Genomic DNA, 26,414 nt, shown 5'->3' with positions numbered 1-26,414 from the left:
CTTTACCTTCTATTCCTTCATTAGCAATTAAGTGTCTTGCTTGCATGGTCTTAGTGAATTATATATATAGGTAAATCACTGCAATGACCGAAATTACATCCACAAACACATGTATCTGGGTTCCGACTGACGCCACTAACGCTCTCGGTTGTTTGTTTACAATCACGCAAGCAGATACACGTGACCGCATTCGGGTCGTAACGCCAGATGTTGGTTGTAAATCAAAACAAAAATTTTTATTTTAAACTTCCCGATAATTTATTATAAATTTTATTAATAAAATCAACAACTAAAACACTTTTTTGAATAAATACTTTATTTAATTTAAAGTACCGGCATGCAAAGTTACTTCTTCATCTAAAAGATGGCTCTGTGGTTTCATCATTATTTAATTCCATATTCATCGGCAAAACCGGCATTGCACTGGAAATCTTGAATCTGAAATTATACTTATTGTATAAGCCGACGCCCAAACTCCAAGCCAAAAATCTAGGACGAAATTCTCGGCTTATATTCCGGGATCTACGGTAAGTGCAGGTGATTTATTCCTTTCATGAAGTAATACTGGTTTTGGTTTTGTGCTGGTATTACTCTTTTTGCATTTCATAATTTTGGCTTTGTACACCACCACAACAGATTTAAAACAAAGCAAACAAAATAAGATTTTCAGCTTTAACTCAATGGGTTTAACAAAAATATTGTATGAGCTGTTTATAAAAGACAGACATTTGTTATACATGGTCCCCTACTTTCAGGGGCAAAAGTAATTGGACAAACTAAGAAAATTGTAAATATAATGATTATTTTCAATATTTCATCAAAAATGCCTTGCAGTCAATGACTGCCTGAAGTCTGAAACCCATGGTCATCTCCAAGTGCTGCATATCCCCCCTACAGATGCTTTGCCAGGCCTTTACTGTAGCTGTCTTCAGTTGCCACTTGTTCATTGGACTTTCTGCCATCAGTTTTGTCTTCAGCAAGTGAAATGCATGACCCATTGGGTTGAGCTCAGCTGATTGACTTGGCTTTTGAAGAAAATTCCACTACTTTGTGTTGAAAATCACTTGGATTGCTTTTGCAGTATGCTTTGGTTCATTGTCTATTTGTATTTTTGAAATATCGTCCTATCAGTTTTTTTCCAGCATTTGGCTGAATCTTAACAAATAGCATCGCCCTATACACTTGAGAATTCATCCTGCAACTTCTGCCAGCACTCATACCATCAATAAATAGTAGAGACTGGCTTCCATTTGCAACCATGTAAGATTATGCCATAAAACTGCCTCCACCATGTTTCACAGATGATGTGGTATTCACTGGATCATGAGTCATTTCTTCTCTATACTCTTCTCTTTCCAGCATTCTGGTACATATCAATCTTAGTCTCCCTTGTCCAAAGAAAACAGTTCCAGAACTGGACAGGCTTTTAAAAAATGTTTTCCGGCAAAGTCTAATCTGTCCTTGAGGTTTACCAGTTGTTTGCATCTTGTGGTAAACTCTCTGTCCTTACTTTCATGAAGTCTTCTCTTTATTGTAGACTTTGGCAATAATAGGCCTACCTTCTTGGAGAGTGTTCTTGGTTTGGCAAAATGTTGTGAAGGGGTTCTTCTGCACCGAGAACAGAATTCTGCAATCATTCAGGAAAGTTTGCTTCTGTGGCTTTTCTGACCTTCTTGGATTGCTGAGTTCACCAATACATTCCATCTTTTTAAGAATGATACAAATGGTTGATTTGACTACTCCTCATGCTTCTACTTTCTCTCTCTCTCTCTACAGGGTTCGTTTTGTTTTTTTCAGCCTAATGATGAACTGTTTTTACTTGGATAGACAACTCTTTAGACCTCATATTTAAAGTCCTCAGTGCCAGCTTCCAGATGCAAATTCCACACTTGGAATCAATTGTAGACCTTTTACCTACTTCACAGTTTATGAAATAATGAGGCACCTGCTCCCACCGAGCTATGGAACATCTTGTCAGTAAATTGTCCACATATTTTAAGGCCCTGTTAATGGAGAGGCTACAAAGAAAAATGGCTGTCATTCCTGAACAACTCATGCAATATTTTTGGTAAACCCCTTAAATTAAAGCTGAAACTCTACACTTAATCACATAATGATTGCTTTATTTCAAATTTATGGTGGTGGCGTAAAGACCCAAAATTATGAAAATTGTGCCACTGTCCACATATTTACGGACCTGACTATATCTGTTTACTACCGGTATGTTGGAATTTAATGGGGAAACTAAATAGTAGTATGGTCAGGGGTTTGCTACTATAGCATGCTTTTTGTTATTTAAAAATAAAAAATAAAAACTTATACTACATAATAATTTGATATTTATCGGACACTACAATTTATCAGCAAAGCTCCAGACCTTCTGCCCATTCTTGCCTGAAGCAGCAGACAATTTTACTTTGTGACTTAAAGAGAGATTTTAACTTTGTTAAAAACCTAATAATGAGTTATGTTTAAGAAATTTGAACAATAAGTCACAGACATTCCACAAGTAAAAAAGCACATAAATCAATGCCATTTTTACATCACTTGAGTTGACCTGTGCTGTCTATTAAAGCTATTGAGCCACAAAAAAAATACTTGGACATTTTTTAGCTACAGGATATTGTAAAGTGCTGGGAAAGAACATGAATTTAATATCGTCTACTAATTCAAGTAATTGCATATATTATACAAATAAGACATACTTTAAGAAAAAATATTTAATAAATAAAATAACTCTTTGATATAGTGACTAAAGTGTGAAATGTGCCAACTTTCAAATCAGTTAACTTAAACTCCAAATGCATGTGAATGTGATCCAGGCGTACATTTTCTGACTTGTCTAAACTTGGCTATTGCATTACAGGCTCAAAAGAATGTCAGAGACGATCCCTGAAACACCTGCACAAACCAAAAACGAATCATGGAAGGGACACCAATGTAAAACAAAGTGCATACACAATATGCACTTTCAGTCAGGACCAAATTAGATTCCTGTATCACTTTAAAATAAATGTTTCTAGAATATAAGGCTCAGGACATTTACTAAATGTGAGACACTAAGGTAAAGGCAGAATGACTGGCAGTTAGTCAAGGTGAAATACTAGCAGTCCAGTAAGTGCTATTTAAATTAGCTATCTAATATCAAAAACAAGAATAAAAATCTTGGATAAATAATAAGAGGGAAGAGGAAAAAAATTAAAATAATTAATGAATAAATAAGTAATCAAAGCTACAATCACACAGTCATTGTCACATCAGCAGCCGTTGTAAACTATGCCATAAAGAACCTCTTTGTGCTCTTTGAAAAGGACCCGAGCCCATTCCAGCTCAAATTACTTTGCATAAGAATTACAGACAACACACCAGTTATTTTTAAAACCATGAAGTGGAGCTGAATACCTAATGTACTTCCCTGGTCCACACCAAAGCCAAACTGCATGAGGTCAAAGCTGAAGTGATAAAGGCTTTTAGAGATCTAAAAGGCAGACGAAATGTACACCTATAGGAAATATATTTTATTAGGCACAAAATCATTATGTATAAACTACTAAAGTACCCTAAATAATATTCATGAAGTCTAGTTTTTAAAAATGTCATCCAGCTACAGCACAATGGAAAGTAAGCATCTATTTTTTTATTTTATAATATTGTCATGAATAGAAATGAAAATAAACAAAAACATACACATCAATTGGTTTTATTTTATATATTCATTTACATAATTAAAATGGTGTGGATGTTTTGTTCTAAAGGAAGACTTGAATTGTTAAAAATGTACAAAATTTTGTGTATATAATGCATCTAAGGGCCTTCAATTTGCTATAATGTACAGATATATTTTGGGGTGTACTAATCATCTTTGCATCCTGTAATGGGTGGTATGGTAATAATTTTTTATAAGAAACTATGCAAATTATCAAATAGGAGGAAGAACATAAGATATTCAAAATATTTAGATCAGCATTTTTGCCTTGCATTCTGTAGTTCATTGCCTGTGTACAAATACTGTTTAATTAAAATTGTGAGTAATAAAAGTAAAGCATAGTGGCACAGCAGTATGCACAGCTTTTTCAAAACTTTTTATTTCAAATTCTGGACAAGAACAGCATTTGTGTGAAGCTTACAATGTGTGAGACAATAATTAGTCTGGTTTTCTTTCCACATCCAAAAAACAAGCATGTTAAAATAACTGGCAACTGTAAATTTGTTTTATATTGTGTGTGTGTGTGTGTCCTACAATGGACTAGGAGGGTTTGTTTCAGCTTTGCAGGTTTGAGAATTAATGGATAGAATATGTTAACAGTACAGACATTTATTAAAAACAGCATAATACTATGGAAATTTCTAAATGTAAATAGCAGAAACAAAAACAGAATTTTAAACATACTGTTGAATTACTTTGAATAGTAAACTGTAATGCCCATGTAATGTATTAACATTATGTAATACACTTCAGATTCCTGCCATCCTTCTTTTGACAAACCATTTGATGCCACCATTTTACTGCAGCACTAAACTTGTCTGTAATTCACTTTAATAGGAAGTGTGAACTTGAACAATCCAAATTCTCTACTTGGTTCTCACATTAAATCTATCTGCAGTGCATCTCCACACACAATGAGGACACTGTTTGCTCTACAAAGACCTAACACTCTGCTCTTCCCTTTTACCATTCCTGTATAAAATTAGATATCAGCCTCACTGTTGTACATAAACAATAAATTGACTCTTTTCCTACACAAAAAAGTATTTGTATTGCAGAAGATCCTTGAGGAAAAAAAACATCTTGTTATGCCACAATAAAATCAAAAAGCATTTCTACTCAGAAAAACATCAAACACAAATTTCTGGCTCCAGTTTTCCTAGAGTTACTTTGTTGAAGAAAAAAAATAAATAAATAAAAACAGCAGCTAACAGTAACTAAAGATTTCAAATCTGTGTTTCCAATAGAAAGCACATGTTAGGAGAAAACTACACAACAAAGATGAGAGTCAAGCTGTGAAATGTAATGTCAGTTAAACATATCTGTGCACCTTAACTGAAGTACTTTCTGTTACAAACCAGCTGTTGGATTTCATTTCTGTAATACTGGCCCCCTCCTTTAATTAAAGTCAGATTATAGTCTGTAAAAATACATTATTGAATACTTGTATACACACTTCACTTTAAAACACTATGAAATTATTAATTCTGGAGCAAGTACTCAAGTTTCTTTACCTTGTGTGGTGATGTTGATGACTGATAGTGTATGTAAAACTTTGCCAAAATCCTCCCCTGCATACAGATTTTCAGCCTCGAATCCCTGTTAATGAAGAAATACATTTTATTAAAACAAGATCAATACATTTCCCAAAAATAAATCTAAATACGTTTTTCACTGTAAACACATCTATCTTCAAAATTAAGAAAAGAAGACTTCCAAACAATATTTAAATGATGGTGATTAATCTACAAAATTTGGTTAAGTAAAAAGGCTAATTAAAGTTTCTTTTCTGGTTTCCTGGACTGTGTCTTGACTGTTCCCTTTTTGTAAGATTTCAGCAGAAGTGAAAACTTATGTGTCATTTAAGAAGTGTTTGAGCATGTTATAAAGAGCATCAGTGACTATACAGAACAGAAGAGCAGTCCTTCAAAACCTTCTGAACCTTTTATTGAATAAGTTGCTGAAAGCTGTACTAAAGAAAAAAACTGACACCATTATGCATTGCAATATAGCTCACACATTTAGCATGTCCATGTTATTCTCCTGATAGCTCAATATGGCTAGAGATAAAGTTGTTTGATTTTTACCTGGCTCCTAAATAACTTCCCATATCATATTAAAAATGAACCAGGATTGAAAATCCAGGACATCTTCTGAATATGTTTTTCACAAATGGTATACATTAAATTTAGTTTTAAAATGTATTAACATTATGTTTTACATTCCACATACTACATAAAGAATAATTCAACCTTAAACATATATACAGGTATATGTATACAAAACTAGAACCTTTAAATTAGTTCTTAATATAAAATTGTGTGTACAAACAGAGGTACAAGCTGATCAACATAGAAATAAAACAAGAACACCCAATAGAACTTCATCCATTAATAGTCAAAATGAGCCAGGCCTGTAAAGGTAGCATTTGGTGGCTCAGTAAGATCAGGCACATGGAGCTTCCATGTCCATTTAAGTTTTCCACCTGCTAATCAAAATGGTAGACACAGGTGTAATGTCTGTCAGATGAGGGGCATGTTTAGGACACTAGAAAACAGACTGTATCATAAAGAATATAAGAACACAGCTGACACAGTTTTTACGGTTGTACGTGGTTCAAGAAATAACGATATACAGTGGGTACGGAAAGTATTCAGACCCCCTTCAATTTTTCACTCATTGTTATATTGCAGCCATTTGCTAAAATCATTTAAGTTAATTTTTTCCCTCATTAATGTACACACAGCACCCCATATTGACAGAAGAATTTTTGAAATTGTTGCAGATTTATTAAAAAAGAAAAACTGAAATATCACATGGTCCTAAGTATTCAGACCCTTTGCTCAGTATTTAGTAGAAGCACCCTTTTGGGCTAATACAGCCATGAATCTTCTTGGGAAAGATGCAACAAGTTTTTCACACCTGGATTTGGGAATCCTCTGCCATTCCTCCTTGCAGATCCTCTCCAGTTCTGTCAGGTTGGATGGTAAACATTGTGTGAACAGCCATTTTTAGGTCTCTCCAGAGATGCTCAATTGGGTTTAAGTCAGGGCTCTGGATGGGCCATTCAAGAACAGTCACAGAGATGTTGTGAAGCCACTCCTTCGTTATTTTAGCTGTGTGCTTAGGGTCATTGTCTTGTTGGAAGGTAAACCTTCGGCCCAGTCTGAGGTCCTTAGCACTCTGGAGAAGGTTTTATCCAGGATATCCCTGTACTTGGCCGCATTCATCTTTCCCTCGATTGCAACCAGTCGTCCTGTCCCTGCAGCTGAAAATCACCCCCACAGCATGATGCTGCCACCGCCATGCTTCACTGTGGGGACTGTATTGGACAAGTGATGAGCAGTGCCTGGTTGTCTCCACACATACCGCTTAGAATTAAGGCCAAAAAGTTCTATCTTGGTCTCAATAGACCAGAGAATCTTATTTCTCACCATCTCAGAGTCCTTCAGGTGTCTTTTAGCAAACTCCATGCAGGCTGTCATGTGTCTTGCCTCTCCTCAGTGTGTGGAGACAACCAGGCACTGCTCATCACTTGTCCAATACAGTCCCCACAGTGAAGCATGGCAGTGGCAGCATTATGCTGTGGGGGTGTTTTTCAGCTGCAGGGACAGGACGACTGGTTGCAATCGAGGAAAAGATGAATGCGGCCAAGTACAGGGATATCCTGGACAAAAACCTTCTCCAGAGTGCTAAGGACCTCAGACTGGGCCGAAGGTTTACCTTCCAACAAGACAATGAACAAGCACACAGCTAAAATAGCAAAGGAGTGGCTTCACAACAACTCTGTGACTGTTCTTGAATGGCCCAGCCAGAGCCTTGACTTAAACCCAATTGAGCATCTCTGGAGAGACCTAAAAATGGCTGTCCACCAACGTTTACCATCCAACCTGACAGAACTGGAGAGGATCTACAAGGAAGAATGGCAGAGGATCCCCAAATCCAGGTGTGAAAAACTTGTTGCATCTTTCCCAAGAAGATTCATGGCTGGATTAGCCCAAAAGGGTGCTTCTACTAAATACTGAGCAAAGGGTCTGAATACTTAGGACCATGTGATATTTCAGTTTTTCTTTTTTAATAAATCTGCAACAATGTCAAAAATTCTTCTGTCAATATGGGGTGCTGTGTGTACATTAATGAGGAAAAAAATTAATTTAAATGATTTTAGCAAATGGCTGCAATATAACAAAGAGTGAAAAACTGAAGGGGGTCTGAATACTTTCCGTACCCACTGTATATACTGATTTGTAGAATTGTACACTTGGATTCATTCAAGAAAAACAAGCATGGTTTTCCATTACTTAACAGGGATAATGAGTATACTTTATCATCATTATATTTATTCACCCATCCATTTGTCCATTTACTGAACTCACCCAAGTCAGTGTTGCAGTCAACAGCAGTAAAGCAATAAATCAAACATGTACAACAGATACCAAGACTAAATAACTAAACTGTACTCTTATAAAGCAGTGTTACTTAAATTACCATAGAAGAAAACATTTCAAGCAAGTCAAGCAAAATGACACCTTTTATTGGCTAACTGAACAGATTACAATATGCACGCTTTAGAGGCAGCTCAGGCTCTTTCTTTCTGGCAGGTTGTAACTGTGAGTGACCATGTAGATAACAAAAGGAAAATAGAACTGAACAGCAGCCAGGGCGTCTTGGGGGTTAAAGGGGATAACAATTAGAAACAGGATAAAAAGTCTTGCAAGGCTGTGACGATCCTTTTGGAGGCATTGCAGGGAAAAAGTGGAGTTAGATTATATCGTGAACTTGCTTGCAAGCCAGTGACAGTCTCATACAACTCTGGTTTAGGTGAATGTCTCTGTATAAATAGCTCTGTGGCCAGGGCTACTTTATTCCAGATGTGAAATGCAAGAAAAAAGCAACAACAGCAAGAAAAAAAAAAACTTTTAGGGGGCAACTACAACAGAAGGCAGAAGAAGATGGGAGAATTACGGCACAAAATCCCCAATTCAGTGTACAAAAAAGGCAAGCTTCCTCTGTGTCTACTGGTAAACTGAAATTGTTCCAAGGACTAGCATGATAAATAATTTTGAAAGTAAAGACTTAGATGGGTACATACTTATATGTATATAGTTACAAATAGTTTACTTGCAGCTTCAGAGTGACATAAAGTGTCTGTGTGTATATTTATTAAAATAATAAATATATAATTGCAATTGCAATACTTGTTGTAGTCTTTTACTCCTAAACAATCTTTCAAATGTTTCGAAAAACGATCACTATGTTACCAAACAGGGGGACACCTTGTACCAAACAGTTTTTTTGCAGTGCTTTGGGAGATTATACCTAAACTTTGCAGAATGATAGGTGACAGATTGGGGCACAAAAAAACTTGATTCCAAGGTTGTACAACATAAAATGTCTTCGATATGTACTTGGTTATGGAACACGCAGTATTTTGGACAGAACATGTTTTATTTAATGGATACTTGTGCAAAAAAGGTTTTAAATCATATAAATACTTCCTTTCAAAAATCTGAAGCATTGTACTCACTAACCATTTACAGCTCCTTAATTACAATAAACAGGTAATAGCCATTTATTTTTGGGTATGTAATTTAGGTGCAATAATGCCAAACCCCATTGTGTATTAGGGGTTAAATTCCATAGTTCTTCATAAAGCCTAACATTTATAACATTCATAAACCCACTTAATTCTCACAAATTACTATATACACAAAGGTACAATCTGTAACTGTCTTTTTCCCTGTAAGAACTGCCTATGTTTCTTATAAATAACGACTATTTTTAAACAATTAGTCTCACAATAATCACTAAATGTGTTATCCTGTTCATTTTACAATACAGTATTTCTGTCACACCATACATTATTTTTATATCTTATATGTGTATATTTTAACTAATTATAAGCTACTATAAGCCAAGTCTTGTTGCTCAGCATGATTGCTCAGAAAAATAAATGACTGTAGAATGCAGCGATTTACCAATCAGAACTAATAAAAAATAATCAGAATTTACAACACTGTCTTTGCAGAGTTCTTCATAGAAAACTCTAGAATACTTCCTTCCCAGATGTTTCTGAATAACTGTGGTGCTGCTATGATATGCCATTTCACATTAACAGCGTGTACTAAACACAGTATTTGTCTTTACCTTAAAATACTCATATACAGTACTTTAGGAGTCTGCAGTCTTTTACACAAAGGAACTGCAAGTGAACAAGCGCTGCATGTTGATCTCTTGAAAGATGGAAAAACAATATAGATATGCAGTACATGGATATAGATATATGTATATATAATCAATTTTTTTGCTGGTGTAGAATTTGTGAAAACTACCTTGTTTTTAAATTAAGCTTTGTTTCAGGTATATACTCTTATACAATCAATTAATACATATTGGTAATTAAACACTGCTTAAATGTAAATATTATATACAGGATGGCTAGTAACTGATCATAAAGATCAATAGAGTCCAGCTGCAGATAAGAAAGTCTGAAGCCTCAGACAGATTCAGTGACCTCAGACCTTATGAGGCCCGTAAGATGACGCCATTGTCAGCGGCAGCTCTTTGACTCTGCCCACTTCCCAGGAGCGATTCTCCTGCTTCAGCAGTGTACTGATGCCTATATTACAAGGCTGTCATGTCGATTTAAATCTCTTTCAGCCCCTGCTCTCAAACCTGTGGACTTGGTAGTTTTGAGGCTTGTGCATTCAGAATTTATTAAACATCTAAACTATCAAAGTCTTTTAGTACTGCATCTAAATCAAAAATACAGAATGGATGTGTCTTTTTTATTGGTTATACATATACTGTATATAGGTTTCAGAGTCAGTGTAATGTTATTTGTATGAAAAAAAAAAATTTTTTTTTGGTAAAGCAACACAAAGTGTCTACTGAATCTGCTCAGTAAATTATTTAATTGTTCAGTTATACAAGAGGTCAAAATAAACATATTTCTCACATGAAAACAAAGAAGTTCTGGGTATCATAGTGTCTGAATTGCTTGGATATGTCGGAGGCCTAAAACTGCCCTGACAGCAGCTGGATACTTCTCATAATTATGGCCAAGATTTATTGCAATATGAATTAGAATTATCTGGGCATGCCAAGCCAATGATAGAGTAGGGTACCTTACTTGGTACGCCATTTTGTAGTGCATATTCTGTCTATCCATGTAGGATAATTTAGAAAAAAAATGGTTTCCTTCTACAATCTATAACCCACATATTTTAGGACAACTGGTCACTCTAAAATGCCCTGATGTGATTCTCTGCGTGTATAGAAGCATGTTTCTGTGCTAGAGTATATTCTAGGAAAAGACTGAATCACTATTCAAGGCAGGTTTACCTTAAATTCAAAACTATCTTTGGGCACTTTTTGTAATTAATAATTGAGTTAAAAAGCTTAAAAAAACTGACATTTAACGATGAACTATGATCAAACAACCAACAGGCAGTTCACTGAATCAGAATATTTTGCAGATAGATACACTAAATGAGACAATTTCAGCCTAAAAACAATTGCATGCAAGCATTTTATTTTGTTTAAGAGGAGTTAATACAAATGTCCTTCTTTTCGACGAAATCCAAAACAACCAGAGAAGGACTTGAACAGAAAATATCACTATATGCAGATGATATGGTACCATACAGATCCACAAAATACTCTGCCTGCAGTCCTAATAGCACTAGCAGAAATTCTAAAGATATCTGAACTCAAAATTAATTTGAATAAAAGTGTGCTCTTTCCAGTGAACTCTCTAGCTCACAATATTAGATTGGAAACCTTCCCTTTTATTATCACAGATCAGTTTAAATACCTAGGGGTAAACATTACAAGTAAATATAAAGTTCTTTTTCAACAAAATGTTGCTGCATGGAAAAATGTAAGCAAGACTTGCATATATGGTCCATCTTTAGCCAACTTTAGCAGGGAGAATTAACATTGTCAACATGAATATCCTTCCAAAACTTTTTTCTATTTAAAGCATCCCCATATACATTAACAAATCATTTTCTAAGAAATTAGATTAAATCATAACCTCATTTTTTAGAATTCAAAACATCCACGCCTCCAATGGGTGACCTTAGAAAGACCTAAGGCTGAAGAAGGCATGGCTCTACCTAACTTTCGATTTTACTACTACGTGGCAAATATGTAAGCTATAAAAACCTGGACATTGACACAAATAGATGAACACACACAGGCTTGGTCCGCAATAGAAATAAAATTTTGCAGTACTTCTTTATATTCCTTGCCTTGTGCCCCAGTAAATACAAGTTATCCTCAATATACTAACAACCCAATTGTGTTTCATTCACTCAGAAGTACTTCAAGATGGAGAAGCTTGTATCTGTAGCACCTCTGCATGATAACGACCTTTTTCCACCTCTCAAACTTACAGTTTATAAAGTTTTGATTAAATAGATTAGATTATCTATACTAATAAAAGTCAAAGTCCTCATTTACTGACTGACTCATCAATAATTCTCCAACTTCCCATGTAGGTAGAATGCTGAAATTTGGCAGGCTTGTTCCTTACAGCTTACTTACAAAAGTTAAGCAGGTTTCATTTCAAACTTCTACGTGCAACGGTCATAATTGAATCCTACTTACGTACATATATACGTCCATAGCCTGCAGCTCAGTCGCCATGTGAGGCGGAGATGCGTCCCCTATCACCACGCCTCCCACATAGTTGGCTGCCTGCCTATATTGCATCCCCCATCCCCACGCCTCCCACGTAATTGACTGCCTGCCCATATAAGGCTGTCCGTCAACAGCAATCCAAGCTGTGAGAAAACAGTAAAAAGGAGGCATGTCAGACATCGTGGTACATTTTCTGATGCAGCTAGACAGAAACAACTTTGTGACGCTGCCGCCAAATATCCACAAGTTAATAGACATGCTGTCACTACATACTCGCAGGCAAATCCACAAGTTCATAGAGACGCTGCCGCTAAATACTCGCGGGCTAATCCACAAGTTCATAGAGACGCTGTCGCTAAATACTCTCAAGCAATTCCAGAAGTTCATAGACACGCTGCTGCTAAATATTATGAGCAAATCCACAAGTTAATACCGGGAATGCCTGTTAAACATCTTAGATTCACGAGTAGCGATTTGGGTGGTGAGATGTCTATCGAGGTGATCACCATCGATCAAAGAACTGTCACTTACCGAGTGGTTTCCATGCCCGGAGATGCCGCCTGCCTTTTCCATTCTCTGTGTTACATATTGTACAGCCATATCAGGCTCAATCTTGATACCTGGAGGAACATTGTTTCTTATGTATTGAATGACTGGGACAGGTTCAAGGTGTGGACTGATTACGGTACAGGAGATAATTATACTACACAGGAGCACTATAAGAGTGAAATGCTTAATCCCTTCACCTATGGTTCTGCATGCGAGTTGATGGCTGCCGCTGAATTGTTCGGTTGTCAGCTTTCAAGTGTACCGAAATGGCCAAATATTTTACACCTTTGGAGAACCACCAATGCCACCTAAACATCTTAGATTCACAGGTGACGATTTGAGTAGTGGACACTTTGATGTTTATGAATGTTTAAACTCTCAAAAGCAGGATGCGAAGTTATCGATGAAGCCAGTTGTATGCTTACAATGCTTGACAGATGCCGAATGTCACTTCAACACAACAAGCCCTGCAAATACTAACATAATTGAAACAAACCATGAAACTCAAACCGATTATGACGGCAGCAATCCAAGCTGTGAGAAAACAGTAAAAAGGAGGCATGTCAGACGTCATGGTACATTTTCTGAAGCTAGACGGAAACAACTTTGTGACTCTGCCGCCAAATACTCGCAGAAAAATCCACAAGTTAATAGACACGCTGTCACTACATACTCGCAGGCAAATCCACAAGTTCATACAGATGCTGCCGCTAAATACTCGCGGGCTAATCAACAAGTTCATAGAGCCGCTGCCCCTAAATACTTGCGGGCTAATCCACAACTTCATAGAGACACTGCCGCTAAAAACTCGCGGGCTAATTCACAAGTTAATACCGGGAATGCCTGTTAAACATCTTAGATTCACGAGTAGTGATTTGGGTAGTGAACACTTCGATGAATGAAACCTGTTATCTTTACAACGGTTGACAAACACGGAATGTAACTTGAACACAACACGTCTTCCAAATACGAACCTGATTGAAAGAAATAATGATAATCAAATCCTTGATGACAGCAACACTCATGACAGTGACAAAACAATTACATTGACAATCATGTTACGTTATTTTTAAAATGTTTCCTTTTCTTTTTCTTAACTTCTTTAACACACTACTTCTCTTCTGCGAAGTGCGGGTATTTTGCTAGTTTATTTATAAAAGCACATTTAAAACAACAGAGGTTGCGACAAAGTGCTGCACAAAAAAGCATTAAAATAAACACAATACAAACAATCATGCAAAAGCAGATTAATAAAAAAAACAATTGTAACATCCACCACAATCCCATCATACACAATGAAATACAGAAGAAAACAAGTAGGTCTTAAGCCGACTTTTAAAAATCTCGATAGAGGATGAAGACCTGATGTGCAGAGGCAAGTCATTCCAAAGCCTAGGAGAAACAACTGAAAAAGCTTGGTCTCCCCTTGACTTCAGCTGAGATCTTGGCACTACAAGGAGCAGTCGTCCAGACGACCTCAGTGCTTTTGGTGACACATAGGGGTGAAGAAGGTCACAGATATATTTTGGAGCGAGACCATGCAAAGCTTTAAAAACAAACAACAAGATTTTAAAATCTATGCGAAACCTCACTGGTAGCCTGTGGAGAGAGGCGAAAATGGGGGAAATGTAATTCCTTTTTTCTCGACCCAATCAAAAATCTAGCTGCAGTGTTCTGAACCAACTGAAGGCGTGACAGATCAGATTTTTGCAGACTCACATACAAGGAATTACAATAATCAAGGAGAGATGTAGTAAAGGCATGAATGACTGTTTCCAAGTCCTTCTGTGATAGAAAGTGATAGAAATCACTTAGAGATTTGTACACAGATAACATCTTTGCATCCTTCAAACAATTACACTCTAAATTTCGCTTCCTATCAACCCAATTCTTCCACTATTTCCAAATTAGAAACTTTGCCAATCGAAATCTAACCAATTTTCCTCACCTCCCACCTACTTCTGTTCTGGAAGAAATACTGATTAGTCTTGAGGACTCATTTCTGTAATATATAAAAAAATTTCTTTCAAAGATCCAAGAGTACAGTGGGAAAAGGATCTCTTACTCAGCATTACAGAAGTACTAGGGTGTTGTTCCATGTTAGCCATTATGAATGTTGAGAAAAGCCAAGCAAAATGACACCTTTTATTGGCTAACTAAAAAGACTACAACTTTGCACTCAAATGAAATCTGTAGTAAAAGTTGCCTTTGACCACCTCTGGAGGCAACTTTAGGCTAATCCTATTATTTCACCTGAAGTCACAACCTTCTTCTAGTCATGGGCTCTAGCCAGCATTTGCTGCTGTCTCCACACTACATCGTACTCAGTTTGCCTTAAAGGATCCCATCTGTCTGCACATGCTGAGAAAGAGTAAGATCCCTTGGGACCAAGTGTCCAGTAGTGACCTTACTCTTTCTATAAGGAGAAGGATAGGCATACCTGTTAGAAGCGGAGTCCCCCTTAGCATTCTAAACAAGTATTACTCCTTCAGTCTGTTTCTCCCGATGCCTTATGCTGGCACCATTGTCTTTAGCCTTCCAGACACTGCAGGATGCATACATGGAGTACTACCCATAGGACCCTTGTGTTTCCACACTGACATTTACTGGACCTCTCCAGCTGCCAGCATGGCTCTGTTGATCTCTCTTTCTTTTGCCTGGAGGCTGTCTCTTGAACATATTCTTACATTGTTCTGTCCTGGTGGTAGGTTAGGAATAGTTCATAAAAAAGTTAGTGTACACCCATTTTTATAACACCTTTAACATCCATTACCAATAAGGTATTTGTTAGAACTCATTCCTTGTGGACTTCCAAAGTGACCATAAAGAATTAACTGCTATATTTAGCTGTTTTTTTCTTTTTTTCAAACTGTTACAATAAAGGTGGAACAAAAAGTCTAGATAACTGTCACAAGTAGTACACGGGTAAAATCCAATTGTATTTTGTTTTAACAGTGGTTAGGTCCTAAGAAGAGTGTTTACCTGGTAAAGAAGTTTAAGATTTAAACAGCAAAAGTTTATTGTTTAAAAGGACTTGACATATAGTGATAGGCACTATAACGTTAGAATGAGCAGGCATACATTTCAACCAAATGCCTTCTTAAAACAGGAGAGTGAAATGTGATCATGCATTTGCAATGCATGTGATGACAATACCCTTGCTGAAAGCAGGAAAAAAAACACTGCTTGAATGAGGAAGTGAATGCAAATGTATCCAAGGGGCCTAAAATAACTGTCATAATAGAATGAATGTTTCCAAGTAAAAACAATCTGATTCACACCTTGGACTTATTAGAACAATGAAAAACACTGCTTAAAAGCATGTGTACCAATAAAGTGGAAGTTCAAAAGATTTTGGAAAGTTTACACTGAAACCAGGAAAACTGCAAAGTATGCTAACTTTCTAACGGAAGTTAGCCACAATATGGTTGTGGACTCATAATACACTCAGTAATGTGTTTCTATTCATCTGTAGTGGATGTACAACAACTGAGAAAGGCAACCGTGTATGCTACAGTATACGTAGCCTGATGTTTGCAAGCAAATTCTATGCTATGATGTGTTGAGAGCAACTAGTTAATCTCATGATCGAAGTCCAAATTTAAACTTTTGCTCTTCTTTTTGGTTTTCTAATAACCTTATCAAACATTACATACACTAAGCTCACCATTTTTGACTTGAAAAAATGTATAATATTCACTGCTTAGACTTTTGGAGATGAATATGAAATGAGAGGGTTAAAAAGGGATACTTTTTCATTAATTAACATCATTAATTAATTTCTCAACTCGTTTTATACCCATCTTCTTAACCAGCAACTATACCACCTGCACTTCAGAACCAGTAATCCACCTGAAGCTAAGTACTTGCATGGGAGTCCAACCAGGAAATGTTGTGTTGCTCCTGGAAGAGTTTTTGGTAATGACAGTACAGGGTGTTTACGTTTTGGTCTGTTTGTAAATCCCAATGGCCCTGTGCAGTGACAGAGACACTGTGATAAGAAATAGCGCATTCTTTAAGAAGAGATTGAAAACTGAGGTCCTGACTTTCTGTGGCCACAGAAGATCTCAAGGCATCATTCCCAAATTCTAGGGTATACCCTGATGTTCTGTCTAAATTGCCAATCATGGTCTTGGCTATTCTGGACTTCAAATTATCCCATCTCTGGGTATCTCTCTAGCTCACATATCTTCAAATCAAAACAGCTAATGTGTGGCAAGCAAACTGGGGCAATAATGGCCACAATCGTATCAACCAAGTCGATGCTGCGCATTGGTGCTGCTTGTCTATGTAAAATGCTTTGAGTATCTAGAAAATCCCTACATATATGTAATTAATTATTGTTTTTACTGTTATTATAATAAGGTCAATGGGAGCCATAGCCACCCTGGCAGCATCAGATTCACTGCTGGGACCAACTCATAACAGGAAGTAAGTCCATCATATAGTAAACTCACAAAAACCTGGCAGTTCAGACTTACTCATTAACCTAAAAGACACGTCTAAGAATACTTAGAGAAAGCCCAAACAGGCAAAATAAGAAAATTCAAACTCCACCTGTCATGGCCAACTTTGCATTCAAGCTCAGGTTTTTAAAGATGTAAAGCAGAAGCTAACCAAAGCATCAATAGCCCTAAATTTAATACAGGTAACTCCTCTAGGAAAAGGATATGACAAAACTGACCTCCAGAATGAAAAATGTAAACAGTTACAGAATGCCAATGAGTTATAGCACATACTGGAATGTGGCAAAAATTTAGTCTAAAGAGCTACAAAATTAAATATAAGAAGGTTCAAACTGAAAATGTATATGGAAGTGGAGCAAGTGTGAATAGAATTGATCATAATATAAATTTTTTTTTTTTTCATGAAAGTAAGTTGTAATACAAATAGACATTAAAATATTGTATAAGATCAAACAATAGCTTAGGCGAGTTCAATTAATCCAACACAATGTATGAAAGCATCGAACTGAAAAATGACACGACCATTTAAATTAATAATGGACTTGAATTCTAATACTGAATTCCCAGCAACACAATTGGCCTCCGCTCAAACTGGGTTACAGCAAAACTTTCAAAAAATAACAAGGAATCAATTTGTAATAATATACAGCAGAAATTAGCCAACAACCAAGATGACGAAAAATGTAATCCGAGATGCAAAATTCTACACATTAATCACTAGTAAAATGTGCCTTTCAACAACAGTGTACATTTTTGCCTCTCTCAATCTTTCTGTTGGTATTTTCTTTTGGAAAATCAAATATTGCTCCATTATTCAAAGTTATTTTATTAAATAATAAGTATATTAATTATACACTTCTACTTGAGCTTCTCTTATCTGTTCAACTGACAGAATGAAATGCTGAACTCAATCAACAGCCAACATTACAACTTCACCTAGTTGAGACTTTATACCACTTAAGACACTAGCTGAACAACTGAAGACTTTGTTTTTTAATGACATCCATATACAGATATATGCAGATGAGCAGTTGCTTACTTCCTAAAGATCTATCCACCTATTTATTTTCAATACTGTTTAGTCCAGATCAGAATTGCAGGAAAGCTAAAGTAAATTGCGCTAGCTTTGGTCACAAGCCTGGAGTCAGTTCATTATCGGGGTACACGTAATTTCTGAGTAAACTTAACATTCACACTCTCTCCAAAGGGGTCAATTTAAAAAGTTCTAGGGTATGGTAGGAAAAACCGGAGTATCCATACGCAAAACCTAAAGAGACATGAGGAGAGTTTGCAAAACATGCATATACCTTTCCCTTGGTATCCCAAAGATGCTAAATTATTGATATGTGGTGACTCTGGAGGCCACTGCATTATGATGCATTTTGGCACAAGTGAATTTTAGAAAGCTATGCTAATAATACAACTAGCTTTTATACAGTTCTTCGGGAAAGTAAAATCTATATGACTGATGCATCAGAAAATGTTCATTAAATGGCAGATTTCGTCTGCAATGCAAACGAATTTTACTTCACGCCAATAACAGACTGCCCTTCAAAGTAAAAGAAACAATACTTTTGTTCAATGTTGGGCGATGGGCTAATAAGCCACATTATACAAAAGCAGTTTCAAGAAATTGCTTTCAAATGTCCATCAGAACCTAAAGGGTGCACTGCATTTTAAACATCTGCAAAAAAACCGGAAATAAATAATAATCCTCACCAGGAATAACAATAATGTCGAAGATAAAGAGTATATAGTATTTTATTTAATTGTGTTACAAACAGTAACTTAATCACATACAGTAAGTATTTTTAGCATACCACATACAGTTCTTGATACGATTCGGTTCTCTAATTGGATAATTTGGAGTATGCAATTGCCGGAAAGTCACAGGGATCGTTTGTTCAAAAGAGTGAATAATATTTCACTAGCCTACTCTGCAGCATTGCCAGAAATCTTATTTATGAAATTCAATTTCAAACTAAACATGCAATCGCTCTGACAGGAAAGAAAAAGTTCTTATAACCGGTAGAGGATACAAGCAATGACAGCCCCCACGGCACCCCCACAACAAATAGTATAGTATTCACATTTTACACTCACCTCTATTTTTAGCGATGCACATGCAGTCAAAAACTCTCTGATGTTGCTGAGACAGTCCTCTTCGCTTCTTGGATCTTGACAGAACTGAAACGGCGGCACAAACAATGAGCAGGGTTATTATAATGTCCAAGAAAGGTGGAAGTGCAATAAGAATTCGTCTCATTCCACTGGGCCAACGTTACTGTTACACTCATGCATTATATTAACACTCTGTCTGTAGTTCGACTATATCGCTTTCGAGCTTTTATTCAATTAACTGATATTTATATTTTGTGTTTCGCAGCCGGATGCGACACTGTCTTGTTTTCTAGCAGTTGCAAAGTAGTCGGTCTCGCTCGCTCTCTCTCTTCTTTTTTCTCTCTCTCTCTCTCTCTCTCTCGCTCTCCCTCTGTCTATCTCGGAGCTGTCATCAGGAAACGGAAGTGACGTCGCCGGCGAGGGCTAAACGGACAGTTAAGTCATTCGCGTCAATGATGCAGACAAGCCGCTTTCTATCAATACAATTTTGTACTGTACTTCCAGTTGCTCTCAAAGGATTTTTTTCATATAACTTGGCGATTTTGCACGTTTATTTTTACAGTCGTTCGTTTAACGAACATCTTTGACAATATTCTTATTTAAAAGACTTGTATGCTGTACGGTACTTGTGTGTTTTAAATGATGCGCCTGTGTATGCATTTTAATGAGTATTATTTTAAAGGTCCGCAGTAATTTCTTGCAATGCGTTCATTAACGGTAATGGTTTAGCTAAATGTTTTGTCGTATCAGGTGTACACAATTTCATTCATCAGCGGCTCCAGCTTATATGTTTTTGGAACCCATGGGTATAAAGATAGGATGGATCGATGTATATGTTATGAATATCGTTACGATTAATTAATCGTTTCATTAAATGGTAATTCGATTATATAGCAATAAAATTCAGATCACAAAGTGAGGGTATGTTTATTGGATGTAGCCGTAGCAGAAGGGTTTTGCATGGCGGTGGGCATCCTATTGGTGAAGAGTGTTGGCAAAAATACCTAATGCATATTTAGAAGTAAGATTTCTGAATTTGGACTGTATATTTACCAAATAGTTAGGCCTACAGCGTTTGCATGTTAACCTTGTTTCTATATTTTTCCCATTTACAGGATAGTTTAATCCTCTCACTTTATGGATATCAGTCGTACAGTTTTAGTGTGTCTTGCAGTGAATTGGTGCCCCATCCAGGGCTGACTTTTGCCATGCACCCAAAGCTGCCAGAATATGCTCAGTTCTCTGTGCATGTAATGCTGGGTTAAGCCTCTGCAGGAAATAGATTCATGAGGTGATAAAAGCAAAGTGTCATTATTGATTACTGCCTATTGTCTGCTATTACGTACAGTCAAAATGTACTCAATCACAGCCCTTTAAGGGCCTGTTTACTGTGAAAGGCAACATATAACACAAAGATTGAATGTGGTTGTTGCCCACAGGTAGCATTGTCCCAGTGATTCTGGCTACAGTAACCTGTTAGCATGTTCTCATTGTGTTGAAATGAATGGATTTTCCCCTCAGAGTAATAGTGTCCACTGTTTTGCATGTTTTGTGCTTGTATGCATTTGCCTATAATTTAGATGCTAAAATGTACTTCCTCAATAGGCAAAATAACAGCTTCAATATCAGTAAGTTTTTGTGTGCTATTCATTAAACATCATTGTCTCCAACTATACTGCAATTTAAAAACTGTCTTTAAAAGTACAATAAAACAAAAGTTTCAATGTGAAAATTTGCAAAATAAAATGTTGCAAATGAAATGAGATACCTTACATTTACAAGGTATAAACACCACAAGTGTGTTTAAACAACTAACTACATTACATTGCTTGATTAGTTTAGTTGGTTAAACAAGATCATAACTGAGCTTTACATGGAAAATAATGTATTATGCCATTTGTTTTCCGAACCTACTTGTTTCAGTTCATAACCACAACTAAAGCATGCTGCAGGATTTCAGTATTTATACTCTAACATTTTATTTTTATGTCAGGAGTAATGCAAAGCAAACTGCCAAAATCATGGAAAATTAAATAAATTAGACATACAAAAATTAAAAATGTAGACAATCTCATCTTGAGGATGGGATCAAGAAGATGCCCATTGTCCTTAACATCATTAGGACCTAGACTGTACAAGGTGTGATCAGAATGTTTTCTACCTGAATCTGAAAAGGATAGTTTGATCCTTAATTTATAAGTGGACAAATATTAGCTCCTGTGTGCTAAAAAGATGTGAATTGCAAGCTTTTACCATTGTGAACCTGGTTGTTGTGGAAAGTTATAAAAGCATTTGAAAACATTGCCAAACTGTATTATCCCTAATCCTGTTGCATTCAACAAGTAACTATTATTAGTACTGGAAAGATTACTTCTCTGTTTTTGATTTTCCTTCTGGTGCAGTGAACCCTTGATTGCAATACATATTTCTAGAGACAGCATCATCAGAGAGTCCAGGACACAAAATAGTAAAGCAAATGCTTGGGTAAAGAAAAACATTAAAAGAAAAAAACAAATGTAATAAGCAGGAAGCCCAGGCTTTTGTTCTAAGTCAAGCATGGAAATCATCATGCCAGTATTACAACTCATGTCTTACAGCTATGTTGGTATATCACATGATAGATACGATAGATGAGTCCCATTCTTTATATGATTTGTCCACACCACCTAGCATGGCTAAAGATTATATATCTAAAATTTAACTTAAGCAGTTGACAGAGAGACAGTGCCAGGCAGTATGCGCTGGTGGTGTAATGGTGAAAGATAACGCTTGCAATTCCAAACAACAATAAATAACTTCAGAGACAATACGTCTCCAACCAGGGCAGACCAGGGCCATGGCAAAGAGAATAAGAAAAATGCTTGATTAAAACTGAACTCAGATTTTCTTTCAAAGTAAAGATGAGTTCAAATGAGCCATTAATAAATGACATGAGAAAACAACATTCACTCCATCAGGATTATTAAGATAACTAAAAAGGCATCCCAAATACAATTTATTTTTCAAAGTAAATTGAAACTGGTCCTAATGCACAAATTAAATAGTAAATGATAGCGATCCTATTGGCTACTTGAGTTATTGGTGGTTAGTAAATGTAATTAAGGTTTCCTCTAAAACTTAATGCTTCTTAAGAGCATTGCCAGTGAGATTTAAGCATAAATGGCACATTCACAATTTCCCTGGACATCCAATATGATATTTATAATGTTTGTGTTGCCTTCAGCATTTGACAGAAAATTGTTTTAGCACCTTTTTGCATTTAACTAAATTAGAATTAATAAGATTTTTGTTTACCCCTAGACACAATTTTGTTGATATTCATTTTTTCTTAGTAGGATTTTATTGCATTGCTCTACATCTCTATTTTTTCTTATGTGAGATAATTGTTCACTGTATTGTTTTCAGTAAAAGATTAAATGTGATAAGACTTAAGTATATTTTTTTGCTGGAAAGGCATTGAAAGCATAAATGAAAAATTATCAAGTTAAACATCAAATAATATAGCATTAATTTAACCTTAATAAATACATTTGAAGAAAGCAAGTTCAACAGGACACATAATGAGCAAATATGTTGCCCATTATTCAATTTTTAATTCAGAATGCTTTAATAAAACGGATAGGAATCTGTTCCGACTGGCCAGAGCAGGCTGCTTGTTACACAACTGCAGAGTAAGGTTTCTGCTTCAACAATTCGTAAAGTGAGAAGGAGCAGTTCCTGGTCACAATGATTGCATTACTGAAGTTGCTAAGACAGCAAATGTGTGTGCTTTGAGGAATCCTTTTTTCTTCTAATTCAATGCCTGAGTAATCTATTAATTTAAAACTTTCTTTCAGTCTTTACAAGGAGGACTCTGTACGGCCTCAAATTTTTGTGTTTGCCCAATTCTGCACCCTTTTGACCTGAACATTGACTATGGCAAGAATTACTATTTAGAAGTACATCAAAATGCATTTTCAAATACCTTATATAAATTTAAAGAATTATTACTATTAAAGCGACTTAAAGAATAACATGCATTTTTTTATATCTTAATAATTCTTTTTTCTGTATGGTCACTTTGAGAGGTATGACATGCATTTTAAAATATCTTAAAATAATGTTGTGTACATTTTCATGTACAGTATCTCAAAGGTACATAAAATAACTGCTGTCCTTTTATAAAATATCACTAATGCATTTTGTAATACTGTAGTTCTAAGTGTATATATGTGTGTGTGTGTGTATATATATATATATATATATATATATATATATATATATATATATATAGAGAGAGAGAGAGAGAGAGAGAGAGAGAGAGCTAATTGGAAGTATGCGAACCATACAGGGCTTGCCATTATTCATGCAGAAAATATTAAAATAAACATGAAATCTTTACAACACCCATTTTATTATATACTGTAGACATTTTAAATATATGGCACAAAAAATAACAAAATGATATGTTTAATTAACAAAAATTGTTAATAAAAACAAAATGTGTCCAAAAATATGTGAGCCACTAAATGTCAATAGCTTGTGACACCTCTATTACTAACAATACATTGAAGTAAGTGTCACCTATAATCACTAATCAGTCTGTGTCACCTATAATCACTAATCAGTCTGTGGCACCTATCTTGAGGGTTATTTGTTCCCACTCCTCCTGAAAGTACTCCGCCAGTTGGGTGAATTTTGGAAGGGTTTTGGATATTAACTGCCCACTTCAGGTTCTCTCAACAGGATTTACATCACAACTTTGACTTGGCCAGTCCAAAAATCAAAGCCATTCTTTGGTAAATTTTCTCGAATATTTATGTTTGCTGTTGTGATGGAAGACCCACTTTCGACACGTTTTAGCTTCTTGATTGATGGCATGGTCTTCTGTTCTTGAAATACTCAGTAATATCTCAGAATTTGTGGTTCATCTGACATGGAGTTGTCCTAATCGAGAGAAGGAAAAGCATCCCCAGATCTTGACATTTCCACCACCATGGCTGGTTGCTCTAAGAAGGTTCTTTTAGTGGTAAGCAATGTTGAGCTTTGTCCAAACATTGTGGTTTTAATGCTACAGTGAAGGTTAATTATGGGCTCATCTGTCCAGAGAATTCAGAAACTCAGGTGCTCTCTGACAAACTTAAGACAGACAGTATGATTCTTTTTTGAACAGTGGCTTTTTTATGGCAATCTTACTACAAATGTGTTTTAATACAGTGCTCTTTAAGTTGTTCAAGCATTCGGGCACAGTTACCTGAGGGGAGTCTGTAAGCCTCTAGATATTATGTTTTGGATGGCTTTTAGCTAATTTATTATTTCCCTTATAGATCATGGTGATATTATGAAAGAGCTTCCACTTTTAGCCAGGTTGCTGTCACGTTAAATGTTCTCCATTTGTAAATTACTTGGTCCACAGTGAACTGATGGAGCCCAAATCTTTCCCCTGACTGATGAGCTCTCACTACCTAAAGCCCCGTGAGATCTTCTTTTTTCTTGGCATGATGGGTTTGCATTCACCTGTGTGGGTAACACCAGGGTTCTTATCTCTATTAATCAGAGTCCTGCCCAACAATGTCCTTAAGGTATTTCTTTTGATTGGTTAATTTGGTTCCTAATGATTTATCCACTGGATTCAACGTACCTACTACTTTAACCGATGCACCTTGAGGCTTGTTTCATACCTGCACTAATTACTTTTTAATTCTATTTTTCTATTATTCACAAAATTTCCTCTAAACCAACCTAGGGAACTGGGAACTACATACCTGTTATATCAAATAAAAATACTTGATCTGAAAAAATAATGATTTTGTAGAACTAAGGAAATCTAAAATTGTGCTACAGGTTCAGATACTTTTATACAGCACAAAATATTTGTTTATGGTGTGTAATTTTGTTAATCTGGGCAGTTTTAGTAACCTTACTGTCAGAGTCATGGTAGGGTGGTAGCTCTTTGAGTGGCTATGCATTGAGTTTGGCTTTTTAACATTCATTTCAGTAAAGACACTCAGGATCATTGAGTAAACTTGACATTTTTTTTTTCAATTTTCTTCTTTAAAATGGTTTGATCATTAAGATAGACAGCTTCAAGCTGAACACATATATAACTTCAGATTGATTCTATCATGTAGAATGTTGAAAAAAAAAGTTTTATTCTATTTAGCATATGTAATTGCTCAATGATGCTGGCACATTGATCAGTTCAAGTGGTCTGAAAATGTCTTGCTGCTTATTTTGTTGGTACTTGGTATCTGGAGCTTCTCATTTCAGTGACATGTTGCACTGTTTCTTATTGATGGCATGTCTGATTTGTGGACCAAGAGAAATGTCTTCCTGAATCTTGGCATCAGTTGTTTGTGGAAACACCTGTCTCAAATATTAAACTCTTTCACCTTCCATTTTCATCACTTAAACAAAACAAAACTTTTCATCAGTCCAAGTTTTACATAGAAAGAAAGGAAAAATATCATTGTTGGGTTGAGATGTGGTTTATGTGCAACACTTGTGTGCCCTGGAGCCAAATGCACAGCTGTCACATTCACAAATGAAACAACAGTACTGATATCCGACCTGCATTCTGAGTAACAGTGCCACTACTTATAGATAGTAGTATAGTATAGATATTTACTTAGAATGTGCGAGGAAATCACAAAAACTGGCGACTGACATAGGATAAATTAAAGTGTTTAATTTTTTTTGTGATCAGCAGGCCATAATCAGTAAAATATCTCCAAAGGTATTCTGGGAGCATAATTTTCGTTGTCGAGAGTTATACACTTCCCTGTAGATTACCGAGCCCCTTGGTTCCCTGCATATAGTTTTCTCTTCGTTATTTTTGCAAACTGGTAATACTGTTGTTGTTCTTGAGGGCCACAAGGGTCATTTGATGATTTTCACGTATTCTACTTTCACATTGTAAACTTCTTCTTAATTCTCAAGCCTAACGG

General features: G+C 36.0%; 1 protein-coding gene across 2 annotated transcripts in view; it reads right to left on the bottom strand.

Annotated features, from left to right (window-relative positions):
• The window catches only part of arhgef6 (Rac/Cdc42 guanine nucleotide exchange factor (GEF) 6), a 149,329-nt gene that overhangs the window by 120,839 nt on the left and 2,076 nt on the right, over positions 1–26,414 (bottom strand). For both annotated transcript variants that reach the window (XM_039766178.1, XM_039766179.1), the window contains exons 2-3: positions 19,471–19,554; positions 5,221–5,305 (exon numbers count right to left, since the gene is read on the bottom strand). In XM_039766178.1, the coding sequence (XP_039622112.1) occupies positions 5,221–5,305; positions 19,471–19,554 (169 nt within the window). The remainder of the gene's footprint in view (positions 1–5,220; positions 5,306–19,470; positions 19,555–26,414) is intronic.

This window comes from Polypterus senegalus, chromosome 10 (assembly GCF_016835505.1).
Source record: "Polypterus senegalus isolate Bchr_013 chromosome 10, ASM1683550v1, whole genome shotgun sequence".
NCBI classification, from domain to species: Eukaryota; Metazoa; Chordata; class Cladistia; order Polypteriformes; family Polypteridae; genus Polypterus; species Polypterus senegalus.
This window is presented reverse-complemented; position numbering and strand designations above follow the sequence as displayed.